Raw genomic sequence first — 16,929 nt, 5'->3', positions numbered from 1 at the left:
GTCACTGCAAACGAAATGTGGGTGTCCAATTTTGATCCATCTGAGTATATAATTTTCCACTCTGCTTTATAAGTGTTTACTGCGTCGTTAAATAGCTGGATATATTGTTCTGCTTTGGTGGTTGATTTTTGATACTTGAATAACGTACTTATTATGGATGATTTTAACGTCAGCCAGTGAGGATGAGTGTTCTCCTTTATTAGTTGTGGTCTTGATATTATGTCAAGCTTTTTTATAAAGTTTATACATTGTACGATCGTGGATGGTTTTTTGGTGGTACGATATGTTTTCATCGCATTAAACAAAAGGGAGTTTTTGCACTGGAGGAGCTTTGGTATGAGCATCATTGTATTCTGCTTTGTTCGGAGATGGATGCTGGGTAGGCCTGCTTCAGTTAAGACCACTTTGGTTGGAGAAGTAGGGAATGCTCGAATGCTCCTTTTTACCGCTATGTGATAAGGGGTTTCAATGAGTGCGAGATGGGATTTAGAACAGTGTCCATAGACATGACAACATCAATGTTTTTACAATATTTAAGAGTTGAGATATGGATATGACAGTGCTTTGAAGAGAGAAATTTTATAATGTTTAGTCTATTAAGTAAACTTAATCTAAGATATTTACAATATTCCTTAAATGTTAGTTTTTTATCAAAAATTAAGCCAAGTATTCTTAAAGTTGTAGTGTGAGGAATTTGTGTGTTTTCGAAGGATAGGTTAGGGAAGGTGCATTTTCTTTTTCTGCAAACGTGAAATGTTGCGCTTTTGCTTGCAGAAAATTTTGTTCCTGACGTTTTAGTACATTCTCCTATTTCAGTTAGGATGTTGCTAAAAATGATTTTTACTTGGGTTAAGTTTTTTAAAGCCGAAAAAATTAAAACATCGTCTGCGTAGATGATGTGGTCTACACATCGGTATGAGGTTATTAAGTTGCTTAATTGATTAAAGGCAATAATAAATAATGTTGTAGAAAGGGGAGATCCTTGGGGTATGCCATTATGTAGGGGGTATATGTTGGAGTTGTGGTTATTAACACTTACAGTAATCTTACGATTTGAAAGGAATGACGTTATGAAATTATACATTTTATCTCSAATGTCCCATTTTTTTAATTCTTGTAATATCGAATGAGCTCCAATTCTAACGAATGCTTTCTCAAAATCTAGACTGAGGACGGACAAGTGATTTTTGGTGGATATTGTTGTTGTAGCGTGGTGTTCAAAGTAAAGAAGTGGGTCAATGACGCCAAGACCACTTTGAAAACCAAACTGTTTGGGGCTTATCAGTCCTTTTTGTTTTAAATACCACATGAGTCTCTTTGATATAATTTTTTCCAAAACTTTGACTGAAAGTCTGAAGTCTGAAATTGAAGGACTCGATTTGTTGGGTTTAGGGATTGGAATAATTGTAGCTTTTTTCCATTCTTGAGGTACAATACCCTGCTTTAATATGTTATTGTATAGGGTTATAAGTCTCTTTTTAAAGAGTATGGAAGATTTTTTAGGAGGGGGTAGGAAATTTTGTCTGATCCGGACATTTTGCTGATAGTAGAATCGAACTCTTCTAATGTAATGGGAGATTCTATCAATGTAGCTTCGAAACACGAGGATGGGTTGTGGTATGTTTGAGAAATGATTTGATTAGAAAGTGTAACAAAATTCGGATGAAAGTTGAAATTTTTGGAGTTGTTTGACCATGTTTGTGCAAAGTTTTCTGCAATATGCTGGCGATCGTAAATGGGACCTACGGGGGATTGAATAAAATCCATTTTATTTTGTTTATGTCCTCCTGAAAGAGTTTTCATGTCATTCCATATTTTTTTAGAGCTTGAAGTGGGTTTTATATTAGCTGTTAATTTTTCAAGGGCTGTGCGTTTAGCAGACTTTAGTTCTCTTCTGAAGTTAGAGTTTGCTTTTTTGTAACTAATTAAGTTTTCAGTTGTTACGTTCGGTCTGAATTTAGACCAAAGGGTTTGTTTTGTATTTCTCAAGATAGTTAATAGATCGGACCAATACGGTAGTTTGGCGGTAAATTTTTTTGTACTGGTTTGGGGAATTGAGATATGTGCAGCGGATCGAATAATATTTTTTATTTTTGATTCTTCTGTGATTCTTCTATTTCAGCACTTGCTGATGTGTTGAGCAGGGAGCAATATTTTAACCAATCAGCTTTTTCTGTAAGAAATTTTGATCTCGGCTTAACGATGTATTGCATCGAGTTGATGAGGGTAGTTATGATAGGAAAGTGGTCGCTATTGTGAAGGTCTTCTAGAGTATAAGAACAGAGTTTATGGGCTATGGAAGCTGAACAAAGAGCAATGTCTATGTGAGTGAAAGTTGTGTGGGAGGAAAAGTAAGTTGGTGATCTATCGTTAAGAACAAATAAGTTTTTTGAGAGAATGACATCTTCCACTATTTTACCTCTTCCATTTGAGACGGTAGATCCCCATAGGGGGCTCCAAGCATTAAAATCTCCAATAATTATTGTGGGTGCAGGAACAGCGTTAATGACACCTATAAGTTCTCCTGCATTAAACTTTTGATTCAGAGGGATGTAGCATGTGACTATGGAAAATTTGAAACCGATGTTAATTTCTATAGCAATGGCGGAAATGTTGGAAAAGACTGGGATACGTTTGTGTTTCATATGTTTTTTGATAAACAGGGCAATGCCTTATTTAGCTGATTTGTTTTATGGTAGGTTATGGAAATAACCAATGTATTTGTGAGGAGTATATTCTGTTTTGTTTGCTGGGAGGTGAGTTTCCTGTAATGCAATTACGTGTGGTAAAAATTCGTTTATGAGTATATTTAAATCTGGATAATTGTTAAATGGACCTTTCAAATTCCACTGAAGAATTCTCATAATCTATTTTGTGATGATGGTTGTGTGGGTAATGGGGCGGCGGGAGTGTTACTGAGGTTGGTGATCAAGTTTGAAATGAGTGAGGTTGTTGCATTGTAGGCAAAAGGTGTTACAGCTGAGTTTTCGACTGCAGTTGTTATTGGAAGCGAGAGAGTTGAATTTATTTGATTTATAGTGGTTGATACATTTTCTTCGTTGTTTGTGCTTAGAGTTAGAAGTTGTAGGTGGAGTAAGAGAGGAGAGCCAGATTTGCTCTTTTGTTTGAGTGTTTTGTTGATAGTTTGTGGGAGTTATGTTTGTTGGGTTGTTAATAACGTTGGCGAATGAGGGAGATGAAGAATTCAAAACAGGTGATATTTGTGCTTTATGGATAGTTACTGCTTCGCGAAAAGAGCATTTAATGTCAGTTTGAATTGTAATTATATTTTTATTTGAATGAACTTTGGACACAGTTTACTTGAGGCTGGGTGATCAGCAGAACAGTTTGCACAGAGACTGCGATTACAGGGTGAGGGATTGTGGGTTGATAATGCACATGTATCGCAAGTAGGGATCTTGTTGCAGCGTTTTTTTGTGTGACCAAGTAATTGTCAGTTTCTGCGTCTCATGGGATTCTGGTAGTATGGTCTTACCTTTGTTGTATACCATGAAACATCAATTTTTTCCGGTAGGGAGTAGCGATCGAAAGTTAGGAGGACTACACCACTTGCAGTTGGTTGACCATTTATGTATTTTGGAAATTTATAAATCGATATGACACCTTGGTCTTTCACGTTCTCAATTACTTCATTGCCGGAAATATCGTTTAGGCACGAAGCGTAAATAGTACCTTTGAATGAGTTTAAATTTTGTGGAGCTCAATTTTTACACTGCATATTCCCACGAGTTGCTCTGTTGTCGTAAATTTTTTTGCGATAGTGCTATTTTTAACTAGAAGTAGCAAATTACCATCCCTTAGTTGACTGACTTTTATTATTTCAGAGTTAATTTATTTCAGGGATTTGTGAACGACGAAGCAGGAAAATTTATTCAACGGCTTATTTGCATCAGTTGAACTTACCACTATATATTTGGGACTATATATTTGGGATATGATTGTCGACTGACAGTCGGAGACTAGTTTTAATGCTTTAAAACCCACTACAATCGATTGCATGGAAACTATAAAACCCTTCACAAATATAAAAAATCCCTTATAAGCAACTATATACTATAGTGATCCGGTATGAAAAATTTCTTAAGAGACATCATTGTTTTAAGTCATAACCCATGCTAAATTTGGTGTTTGAAAAAGTTGTCCATGTCGAAAAGCTTGTCCATATCCTTACCTTAATTCCGACCGTTCAGTTTGTAAAACTTCTGTTCAAGGTATAAGTTAAGTTATACGGACAGGCCAGGCACAGACCGTTTTTGATCCTTAGCGATACAAGTTGGATCTGTGGCTACACTTTCGATATATTATATTTTTCAGTTTCTCATATGATGAGGCTCCGAAAAGGCATCCCGCAAAGTCAATACATGGGTATTGGATGACAGCCGTGTCCCACTCTTGTTAATCCCACCACAATCTAATACCTAATAACGTTTCCATACCTTAATTTAAAGGTTGTTTTTTAATTCTCCACAATACTGAAAATTCAGTGTGAGGATAACCCCACATACTTAAAAAAAAAAAAAATTTCAACTGAATTTATTTTAAAATATGAGAGAATATACAGGGCATTGATGTAATTAATACTAGCAAGAAATTTCAATCGGTCTTAACATTTTTGCTTCTTTTTATTTTTATTTTGAATATTAGTGTCCTTATCTATCAATTTGCGAAATTCACTTAATTTTTTCTTTGTTTATGCCCATCTATAGTTTCGGGCTCTACATTGTCTTCAAAAATATTGCACATCTAAAGCAAGTATATACAAAACCCGAAGATTCACAAGGTAATAAATTTGATGAGATCGGGACAGTCGTATCCGAAATCCTGGGCGACGATTTTGAAAACTTAATGGACAATTCAATTTATAGCTGCTGGAATTCCGGTAAGCCGATTATTTTTTTAAATTTACAATCAAATAGAAATGCTTTAATTACTTACGTAGCATTTGTGATCATGCCTCATATGCTGACGAAATTTCTTTGTACAATAACAATAGATACGGATAGTAGCTAAAAATAGTAAAACTTTCAACAATACAATTGATAACCGAACTATTTGTAATATAACTGTGTACCGTATTCATCCATATTTGTGTACATATATATATAATTTTAGATTTACTAAAAGATCTTTACCCTGCAACGACGAAATTGCAAAAAATGTCAAAAGTTTTCGAGAGGATGTACAAACCATATATAGAAAATTTCCTCATGCCAGCTTTTCCCAATACATTACTGTATGATGATGGTAAGTGTGCTAAAAATTATTAAAAAACGAACCACACTAACTAAATATTCATGACTATTTAAAATGATCCTCCTTAGTTTACCGAATGTTTGCAAGAAACTTTTCTGCATATATGACCTCGGGGAAACAAGGAATTCCCATTATTCTTGAAACTAAGGCCCTTCAATATGGCAGAAATTTATTTTCATTAGAAGATGTAAGTATTTACAAACACTTAAATAAAGCCAAATTAAACTATACTTGTTATACTTTCTACTCTCGTAACATTTTGCCATAAAACGTGATCGTTTCACTTAATGGTTGCTTGTAGCACTCAAAAAAAATGCAACGTTGAAATAATGTTCTTGGACACCTTTCCTATTTTTTCTTGTAATCAGATAGAAAAAAAAACGTATTTCGTTTCCAACTTTTTGTAAAGCCATAACTTTACTATAAAACTATAAGTTTTGCAATTGAATTATTTCGGGTTTTTGACCCAACTGAAATTCAGGTGACAAAATCTCGGCATTGAATATATCATCGATATTTGGATAAACTCTGAAAGCCTCCCATAAGGCAAGAGTGGCATGCGGTTTACCTACTATGTGTAGGGCTTCTTCATCTTATTTATTGGCGTAGAAACCGCTTACACGATTATAGCCGAATTAACACCAGCTCCTTTCTTCATTCGTTTCTTCTTTCTGCAATGTGGTGCCAATTGAAGATTCCAAGCAAACTCAGCTCCTTCTCTATCTGGTCTTTCCAAAGGAGTAGAGGTCTGCCTCTTCCTCTGCTCCCCAGCGGATACTGCGTCGAATACTTTCAGAGCTGGAGTGCTTTCGTCCATACGTACAACATGGCCGCTGTCTTTATGCAATTGTCGTCATATATCTCATATAATCGGTTGTCAAAAAAAGTCTTGCGGTATTTTTTGAGGTATTTTTTATTGAATTTTCAATTGTTCATAAAATTTTTTTGATGTGATGCCCAGCGCTTGACCGATGCTACGGCTGCTACTATGCCGGTCTCTTTCGACCAATTCAGCGATTTTATCGCAATTTTCGACGACAGGCCTTCCGGAGCAAGGCGCATCTTCGACCACCTCTACACCAGAACGAAAACGTTGAAACCATCGTTGTGCGGTGGAAATGGAAACTGTATCGGGTCCATAAACTGCACAAATTTTATTGGCGGTTTGAGATGCATTTTTGCCTTTAACGTAGTAGTACTGTAAAATATGCCGTATTTTCTCTTTATTTTCCTCCATGTTTGCGACGCTATAACTCACGAACGACTTAAAAGAAACGACAGTCAAGCAAACACGTGTTAGCGCGTGAAATGAGCTTTCCAAAAAGGCCCCGATACGACGAAAAAACTAGAACTACGCGCTCTCACCGCCAACTAGCGAAAATACCGCAAGACTTTTTTGACAACGCGATGCGATAATCCCCGTTGTCATCGCTCAAAGGATCATAAGTCTTTCGCAGAACCTTTTGTTGTTTTTGGCGACAAATTCTTTTTTGGGTCCTGTAACTCGAGCCAAGTTTTTCCGCCTTTCTTTTCACTACATTTTCGCAAATGTTGAAGCGGTTCGGCTACCTGACACTTAGAGCGTATTGCATAGTTTATTTGTATGTTGGTATGATGGTTTCACATATTTCTTACAAGGAATAACCATTAGTGTGGTTGATGATTCGTGTGTTTCGAATACCCCCTTTTAATATTTTTAAAGAAAAACTAATGACGGGAATTCCATAATCCAGGTGATTCCACAATTTTTTCTGAAATTAATTAATTACAATTATTGTTTTAAATTAAATGATACTGGGTTAAACGAAATAATTATAAGAGCATCTTAATAAATAATAAATAGTAAATAAATATCACTCCATTTTTAATAAAATTCATATAATTTATTACTAAGTGTTATTAAAAGCTTAAATGAAATATTTATGCATATTGCTACCATGTAAAGATTTTCAATTTTTTCTCTAAACAAATTTTTTAAATTCATCACAAAAGTTTTAAAATTTGGTTTTAACAATAAGTGAAATTAAAAATTAAATTAAATTAAATTATTCTATAAGCAGCTGAAACTTCTGGTTGTGTCTAAAAATGACTAAACGTATACAACTACGACATGTTTTTAACATTTTAGCCTTTTCATTGTCTAAACGCTTTCGCCTTTCACTCATTATTTATTCCGCGCAATTGGTGACAGATATGGGTACTTATAACTGTTTGTTTTCCACCATTGTAACGAATTTTCTCTTCGGCCGACTCCGTGTTCCAAATACCTCTGAATTTCTATAATAGCTCTCGAGGTCTGTTTGTGGTAGGTTCAAACTGCTATCCCAATTCACAGCTTCTCACTGCTATCGCAATCGCAGTTCATAGAAGCGAACTGCTATTTATAAAATGTAATCGCAATTGCCATATGCGATTTTTCAATCACAGTGAAAAAATCACCGGTAGTGAAATATCGCTCATCACTAGTAAATAGCACGATAGTACTGGATTCACGTTCCTAGAAAATCGTTTACCAGACAGTTTATAGCCGAGTAAATTTAATGCAACATTATTATTATTTGACGCTGTAGTATTAGCTCCTTAACCAATTTCTACGTTATGGTTTACTGCTCATACTGTTATAATCTGTTTTTTTCACTTCTTTCTAAACAGTGGGGGAAATTATACAATTCCTCAAATATGATCTCAGAACTCCTGCCTTACTACGCCAGAACTGCGCAATCGAATATGAGGATGTCACGTGTGTGTGCCCATATTGAGGATTATTTTGATGAAATATGTAAGTGTACATACATATATACTTTTGTAAGTGTAAGAAATACGAGTTGTATCAAATCTTAAAGTGAGTCCATTGCTGAACTCTTTTTATCATAAACACATTTTATATAAAAGGTGTATTCCAAAGTAAACAGAACTTTTTAAACCTAGCGCCCCCTGGTGGCGCCGTCTATATGTCGACTGGTGCGTTAGAAACTGCTATCTTTATCGATTGTCCAGTGAGAATTTCATGACATTTCATAGATTGGAAGTGAAGTTATTGCGTTTTAAGTGTCAGTATGTTTGTGTTATCGGTGCGATGAAATGAGATTCGAACAAAGATGAAAGGTACTCTTGTTCCGCACTCAGAATGCAACACTCGAAGGACGATTATTTGACCAAAAATCACGTTTTAATCATTAACATTAAAAATGCATTTCCCCATGAAAGCATTGTGCAGACTTAGAGGCCATTCAAAAGGCTTGCACGAGCTGAAACACTCGTTCGACATGCTTTAGACTACCATTTGTTATTTTTTTTTAAGTGCTGTGTACTTTGGAACGCACCTGGCTATTTTTTGGAAACTGCAACCAATCATATGCATTAAAATTAGCCTAATATGTTCATTTCGTTTCGGATCGAAATTAAAAACCTCATCATTACTCGAAATTAAATATGTAAAAGCGGCGAGTGTCAATCAACAAAAAAATTTTATAAACGAAAAGGTCAAAACACTCTTTCAGAAGAAAATGACGGAACGTAATGCACCATACAAGTTTGGATATATTATATGTATTATAGCCATAGCGGTAAGTACCTTTCATAGCGACTTTCAAAATATCAACAACTATGTACTTATATACGCATGAATTGAACGGATTTCAGTATGATCCAACTAAAAAGATAAAAATTTTTATATATTTATTATGTTAAGAGTCAAAATAATTCATAAGTAACACGTAGGGAAGGACTAAGTTCGGGTGCAACCGAACATTTTATACTCTTGCGTCTACCTGAGAATAGAATGCCAAGAAATTTTATATATATAAGGTTTGTTAGAAAAACGAAAACGATTATATGTAGTATTTGGAAAGCATTTTTTGCTTATTTGTTACTCAACACAATTCAAGAACATACGTCGATTGTAGTGGTCAAGCCGCTTCAGTTCTTGTGTCAATTTGATCTCGTAAGGATGTAAGCGATGATCTTTTAGCAAAATTCGTCACAACGACCTCACGGATATGTCCATCGCTTGAGAACGACGTGCGTTTGGGTTTTCCTCAATAATGCGATAGCGGCAGCGATATTCTCGACACTACGGGCACTTCTTTGTCTCACTGGTTAAAAATTTTCCACTAGACGCTCAATTGTCGATCTGACAGGACGATTATAACGACGATAAATTGGATGAAGCGCTCTTAAAATTGAGGCCACCGACTCTGTATTTCGGCTTTAATATTTTCAACTTGTTGTTGGATCGCATATATAATATTTTCGCGATGAAATGGCAAACCAGAATAAGAGAAATGTGGTGTCGTTTGCTGCCCCTACTACTACTACTTCGGTCTAATTTTGTAGCATCCCTATTGAAATACCCCTTATTAGTAAAAAAATTTTTTGGAAAGGAATACAAAATTATATTTATAAAGCTCGTGTTAAGAAGAATATAAGGATTTTCGAACTTCCACGCGACTTTATGCTTGATATATCGGCCTAAATTTGAGTTATCTCTATGAAAATTACAGAACATGTTTAACTTTGTACCTAAACTGGATATAAGTCGGCGAAAACTTGACCTAGCTTCCATATATTTAATATTAGGATTTTTAGAACATCCGGCTGACTTCGCTCCATATGTGTCAAGATAATAAAACTTTATAGTACGTTTCCGTTTTTCTAACAATGCCAAATTCATCAGTGTATGAGTTCTATATATATGTGTATATATGTATATATGTATATAATATATATAACACCCGAACTTTCCCCTTTCTTACTTGTTACACAGTACAACAGCTAATCTGGGGGGTGAGAAATTCCAAGTCAGGGTGATGGTACTTGGTCAGTATGGTAAAACCCTCAAAGGGGTTGGCGTTCGTATGTTTTTTTATGACCTTTTAAATTTTTTTCGTTATTTCCAATGGTTTTCCATCTTAACAAATTAATTTTTTCCRATCAGGCGTACTAAATGGTCCAGATATACGAAAGCTGATTAAAAGTGACGCATTCAACAATATTTTGATTGTTATATATTGAATGCATGGCAGGCAATCGAAGAAGTAATAGAAGCCTTGTTGGGAAAGCATCGTTCTAACAACTACGATGTTTCTGTCGCAAGGATGTTAAGAGCATTCTCGGAAATTGGGGCTTTTACTATACTGACATAGTACCATCACCCTGACTTGGAATTTCTAACCCCCCAGACAATAATCCCAAAAATGTTCAACGGTGTTATTAAATTCTTCTTCTTCTTAATAGACGTAGCGCTTACGATTCTAGCCGAGTTAACAACAGCACGCCAGTCGTTTCTTCTTTTCGATCCGTGGCGTCAATTGGATATTCCACGCGAAGCCAGGTCCTTCTCCACTTGGTCCTTCCAACGGAGTGGAGGTCTTCCTCTTTCTCTGTTTGCCCCGGCGAGTCAGCATCGAATACTTTCAGAGCTGGAGTATTTTCGTTCATTCGGACAACATGACCTAGCCAGCCCATGTCAATGTCGTCATATATCTCGTACAGCTCATCGTTCCATCGAATGCGATATTCGCCGTGGCCAACTCGCAAAGTACCATAAATTTTTCGCAGAACTTTTGTTGTTCAGTTGTTGTCATCATCCAAGCCTCTGCACCATATAGCAGGACGGGAATTATAAGTGACTTATAGAATTTGGTTTTTGTTCGTCGAGAGAGGACTTTGCTTCTCAATTGCCTACTCTGTCCGAAGTAGCACCTGTTGGCAAGAGTTATCCTGTGTTGAATTTCCTGGCTGACATTGTTGGTGGTGTTTACGCTGATTCCAAGATAGACGAAATTATCTACAACTTCAAAGTTATGACTGTCAGCAGTGACTTGGGTGCCAATTTTCGTCTTGCCGTCGTTCAATCAGATCCATTTGCTTTGCTTCCTTATCTAGTCTGGAGAAAGCAGAACTAACTAACCTTTTCACATATCCCTTACACAGAGTCGCTGATGAGAGCTCTCAGAGAGCAAAAGTGTAAGTCAAGTTGAAAACCGCACAGTTCTCTATAGCTTCTCGATCTCGAATCTTTCTTGTGTTTGGCGACGTACGTTTTTTGCTGCACAGAGGCGGGTGCAAATCTTGGCTGCAACAAAATAGTAGTCCGAGTCTATTTTAAGACCTCGGGGCGCACTCACGTCTAAAAACTGGAGACGTGTCTTCCATCTATCACAACATGGTCGATATGGTTAGTGAGTTTTTGATCCGGAGACAGCCAGATAGCTTGATGAATCTTCTAATGCTGGAATCTAGTACTACAGATAACCGCATTTCGGGCCCGACGAAGTCGATCAGCCTCCTCCCATTTGGGGATGTTTCCTCGTGGAGGCTGAATTTACCGACCGTAGTGCCAAAGATACCTTCTTTGCCCACCCTGGCGTTAAAGCCGCCAAGCACGATCTTGATATCGTGGCGGGGCAGCTCTCATAAGTGCGCTCCAAGCGCTCATAGAAGGCATCTTTGGTCACATCGTTCTTCTCTTCCGTCGTAGAACAGATCCCGGGATATGTGATTTCATCTAAAATTGGGTAGTGCCACTCCCCTTCCTGTCTCTGGTGCATTTCGTTATTAATTTATCGTAGTTTTAATAGTTTTTAACAAAACCTTTATGTGGGGACTTGTTGAGTTGGGTAATCATCCGTTTTCATATATTCTTGCACTGTCGTAAAGGACTGCAAGAATTATTTCACTGCAATTTTGGGTGAAGAAGATATATAAAATAAACCTACCCTCTCTTTAATGTGTTTCGTTGTGCAAAATCTTAATTCTACATCTCAATTTACGGTTAAATATTAATTGTAAGTTATACGTTTTCGATTAACGGTGTTTTGTGAGCGTGGCAGTGATCCGATTTCACCCATCTACGAACTCGGTCTTACTTTTTTGGTAAAAACTGGCTTTAGGATTTTCGAACATCCGGCTGACTTTACTCCATATGATTGGTTATTGTATGAGAGATACTTTATGAAACCTAGAGAAAATTGTTTAGTATGAGGCATGTTAATAGTATTTGAATGGTATTTGTATGGCAAAAATAGCTAAAATCTTTTTAATATTATATGTCGGCCAGTGAATGAGTTAATATACCAAATTGCTGGGATTCCGATCCTCTGGTATGTTTTACACCTGCCAAGCTTTGAATAATGCAAGTTGCAAATGTATAAATGTTTTACCCAAACTTAGCCCTTCATTACTTGCTTAATATGAAGATTTGTCAGCATCTGACGGAATTCAAGTAGCAAGAGTATGAATTGTTCATTTACACCCAAATTTCGCTCTTCAATAGTTGTTTTTGTAATATTCTAAAATTTTGGACTATTAAAAAGTGAATTTTTACAAGTAAAAGTTCTTATTTATTTGCAGGTGCTGGCCATTTATCTAATGCTTCTATTATGCAGTTTGTGTTTGAAATTTAAAGCTATGATCAAACCTCTCATATTGTAGGTTTGAATACTGACACCCAAACATAATTTCAATTTTTTTTTACAATTTTCAGTATCTTTATAATTCTTACATTGGTTTTCATTCTCATGGCTTTCGTAACATTTTTCCATTTCTTCTATGGAGTTATTGGTTATAATGGATTGTGCAAAGAAAATACAAGGTACATGATCCCGCGCTGTGTTGGTGCAATTTTTTATAATATATACATATATACAGTTCTATATTCAGTATGTTTCCACATTTATTGTATCTTTATAGAACAAAAGCGGATAGTTTCATTTATATGATGCACAAGCAATGCACAGATAATCAGAAGGTATACACTTTATTGACAGACAATCATTGGATAAAAGGTTTGTCTCAATGGAGTACCATTGATGAAGCTGAAATTTTAGAAGACTGCATGGACACTTGCACCATTTTGGATCGGAAATTTATAGATATAGTGTTTGGCGCCTCAAAGGATTATCCAAATAAAAATTTCTGTGAATATAAAGCATTTAACCAATCGTGGCTAGATCTCATCATTAGCAAACACGGCGAATATCAACAAAAGTAAGTAAGATAGAAAAAACAAATTTATCGGAAAATTCTAATTAAGAATGTTATCAATGTATTCGAGTATACTTCGAAACCGATTAAATCTAGCTAACAAGGCTATTATTTTTACTTATTTTTGCATAAAGATCCTAGGCAAATTTGAACAAATTAGATTCCTGACAAGTTGTACCTCTCAAATGAAATTGGTTTATTATGGGGATATTTTCATTCCTATTTCATGAAATGATTACTAAAACATTCTAATTTTCCATTAAAACTAAGGTTCGCATTTCTGGAGAGATCTTCTACTCAAAATATTATTTGTCATTTTATTAGTTGACTTCATGCCATACAAATCGCTCAGTATGTCAGATTCCTTAACAAAACACATTATCGTGGGCATTAGATATGTACATTGTAATTTAATGCTAAAAATATGTGATGGCGCTTAACCATAATTTAAGCTAATAAGCTGTCAAACAATTAAAATTTTTTTCTAATAGCCACGTCTGAAGTGTCTTAGTTTTGATTCCTCCAGATTGTGAGAGGACCTTGCTTGGTTTTCATATAATAATCACAATTGTTTCTCCTTCTGTTTATTCAATGGCATGACATCAGCATGTCGGACTTTGACAAAAACTATTTTGCTAAATTACGAAAAAATAAAACGTTATGCCTTTTGGATCTGGCAAAACATGGTAGAGAAGTTTCAAAGCGACTGCCTCGAAAAGAATATCTACGATGTAGTAGTGGTTATAAAGCGGGTAAACATTTTACCGAATCCTTAAAACCGGCCTACGATGAACTAAATTCGTTGTGTAAAACTACTGTTGACTCTTGTAATAAATATGTTAAAGAAATATCACTCCTCGTTCAGAACGTAAATGCGTTCAAAACAAATTCTGAGGAAAAGCTTAAGCAAGAGCTTGGACCATGTGAAGATATGCTTAGCTCTGCAACGATCAAACAGAAAGAATTCTGTAACTGTGAATCGTACATGTTGGTAAGTACACATCTAATCTGCAATACAATTCTATATAGTATAATTACCTAAATTTTACCTACTTTCGAAACAAACGGTACTGGAATTACCACACCCAGCAAACAGCTTATAAAGTCAGATTATAAAGTCCCTTAGAGCAAAGATTTTGAAAAATAGACATGATTCAATGTACATACTAAACTACTAAAGCTACATGAACTAAATTTGCTTAGGAGAAATCCTTTAAGTACCACTATCAACTGCGTGAAAACGGATTCAACCGGATTATAACTCCGCTTTCTCTCAGTTTTGTTAAAACTAACTAAATGCTTTAGAGAGATTAAAATTTACAATCGGTATAGTTGAAGAGGTCTTTACAGGAGCCGGGGTAAAAAATGAATGATGAGCGAGGCATCACCCCTCTTTAGGTGAAAGTACACATCTCCGAACTTACTCAACCAATTTCAACTAAATTCGGTTCATAACACTATTCTGACTATTCGATGTTAATGGGCACACATGGACGCAATCGGACTACAGTCACGTCTACTTCCCATGCACTCAATTTTAAATGTCAAGCGCCAATTAACATATTCGGATAAGATTTTTATACCCTGAACAGGCTATATTAAGTTTGTCACGAAGTTTGTAACACCCAGAAGGTAGCGTCGGAGACCCTACAAAGTATATATATAAATGATCAGTATGTCGAGCTGAGTCGATTTAGCCATGTCCGTCTGTCTGTATATATATGAATTTCATTTTCAACGACATTTTCTCTTCAAGAAGCTGCTCATTTATCGGAACGGCCGATATCGGACCACTATAACATATAGCTGCCATACAAACTGAACGATCGGAATCAAATGCTTGTATGGACAACTTTCACATTTGACAAGATATATTCACGAAATTTGGTAAATATTATTTTCTAAGACAACAATGTAATCTCCAAAAAAAATTGTTCATAACGGATTACTAAAGCATATAGCTTCCATACAAACTGAACACATAGTTACTAACAGAAATGCGCCTGTGAAGGGTATTTAGCTTCGGTGCAACCGAAGTTAAGGTTTTTTCTTGTTTTTATTGAAGTAGAGAGAGCGTGTTTTCCTAATAACAGTGTTTCTGCCTAAAATTGACAAAACCTGCCTTAGCCCCCATGTAACTGATATCTGGGATTTTGGAACACCTGACAGACTTTCAGAAACCGCTTATATTGCGCCAATTGGAGATTCCAAGCGAAGCTAGGTCGTTTTCCACCTGGTCTTTAGAACAGAGTAGAGGTCTTCCTCTTCCTCCGCTTTCCTCAGCGGGTACTGCGTCGAATACTTTCAGAACTGATGTGTTTTCGTCCATTAGGACGACATGAACTAGCCAGCGTAGCCGCCGTCTGGCAGACTTTACGTCAACCCTTACTGTCATGCATTATTATAAGCAGATTCAAATGGATGTGTATTACTCAGTACAATTAACAGAAACGTACCTGCAATAGCAAATCCTATTATAATTTCCAAATAACGGTATATTGCTTTTAAAATATCCAAGCACAGTCTTCTCTTTAATTAATTTAAATTCACTTACTTAATATTTGTAGGTAAGAATTAAAATTAAATATATATATTTGTAGAACGGTGTCTGGGTTGGCAGTATTTTATTTTTGTTGGGCACGCTTTTGACTCTCCTGCTATTGCCATGCTTACTGTGTCTGTTCGTGAAATGTAGCGAAGATGATTGTATATGCACATATTATAAGGAAAGGTAAAAATATAACACCGCATCAATATTCTTCATCCCTAAGTCGATTTTATACGGATATATCATTTATCTACTAATTATATTCATCAAACTTAATTTTTTAGAAGAGATGAAGAAAGCGAGGAATTGGCACATTCAATAGTATTGCCAGCAATAACGCTACCAAAGCATGTCATCAACTCCCTACAAGAAGATCCGCGGGTTAACTACAAAGTTAAGAAAATTAATTAATCTGAAAGTATCCAAGTAATTCGTAAGTACATATACTCTTATTCACATACCTACTACGTTGCACTGCCCATTAAAAAGTCTGTTAAAACATATAGTACAACAAGTTCAAAAAGAATAATATACTACTATGAATTTGGAATCCCTATATATATTAATTATTCTTTACAAATTCCTAAAAGTGGCGCTTCGTTTGACCATTTTCGGCGCGCTATTTTTGAATATCGCTATCTTGACAAAAACTATACATTGAAGTACTCAAACAAAGTTATCCAGTTGAATAGAAACCACATGTCATCAAACGTAAATCTATTCCAACTGAACAGCAGTATGTGCTTCTCGACACTCTCTTAATTTTAGACAAAAAATCTTTTGTTAAACCTGTATATCATAATGTTCACGAAATGTTTGCATTGATACGTTTAAACCAAAGAATGTGTATTGTTTCTATTTCATGCCTTATTATTGGCTTAAGTACTTACTCTAGTGGCCACATAAAGGAGCGAAAATTCTTTGTGGCATTTGTGGTGGGAGAGAAACTCCATCGCCGAGTATTGGTATTCATCCCGGTGGATGAACGTCTTCACAATCGGCATCAAAGCGAAGTTCTTCAACATATCGCTGATTTTCGCCCACACCCCGACAGAGAGTCAATGTGTTTTAACGTGAATACCTGTCTATGAAAGACTAAACTCCACGGTGCTTTCTATTGC

The 16,929-nt window shown here is 35.8% G+C and overlaps 1 protein-coding gene across 4 annotated transcripts in view; it reads left to right on the top strand.

The window, feature by feature from the left end:
- The window catches only part of LOC108969969, a 24,808-nt gene that overhangs the window by 3,226 nt on the left and 4,653 nt on the right, over window positions 1-16,929 (top strand). For 2 of the 4 annotated variants that reach the window (XM_018935025.1, XM_018935026.1), the window contains exons 4-14: window positions 4,728-4,900; window positions 5,134-5,265; window positions 5,343-5,461; window positions 7,927-8,053; window positions 8,716-8,840; window positions 12,628-12,704; window positions 12,761-12,868; window positions 12,967-13,263; window positions 13,867-14,251; window positions 15,861-15,991; window positions 16,093-16,241. In XM_018935025.1, the coding sequence (XP_018790570.1) occupies window positions 4,728-4,900; window positions 5,134-5,265; window positions 5,343-5,461; window positions 7,927-8,053; window positions 8,716-8,840; window positions 12,628-12,704; window positions 12,761-12,868; window positions 12,967-13,263; window positions 13,867-14,251; window positions 15,861-15,991; window positions 16,093-16,219 (1,801 nt within the window). In that variant the 3' untranslated portion in view covers window positions 16,220-16,241. Of the gene's footprint in view, window positions 1-4,727; window positions 4,901-5,133; window positions 5,266-5,342; window positions 5,462-7,926; window positions 8,054-8,715; window positions 8,841-12,627; window positions 12,705-12,760; window positions 12,869-12,966; window positions 13,264-13,866; window positions 14,252-15,860; window positions 15,992-16,092; window positions 16,242-16,929 lie in introns of those variants that run through there. The other 2 variants (XM_018935027.1, XM_018935028.1) reach the window with 2 other exon arrangements.

Source organism: Bactrocera latifrons, unplaced genomic scaffold (genome assembly GCF_001853355.1).
Source record: "Bactrocera latifrons isolate USDA-ARS-PBARC rearing strain unplaced genomic scaffold, ASM185335v1 scaffold_270, whole genome shotgun sequence".
Taxonomy (NCBI): Eukaryota; Metazoa; Arthropoda; class Insecta; order Diptera; family Tephritidae; genus Bactrocera; species Bactrocera latifrons.
The sequence above is the reverse complement of the archived record's forward strand: the minus strand, read 5'-3'. Positions and strand labels throughout refer to the sequence as shown.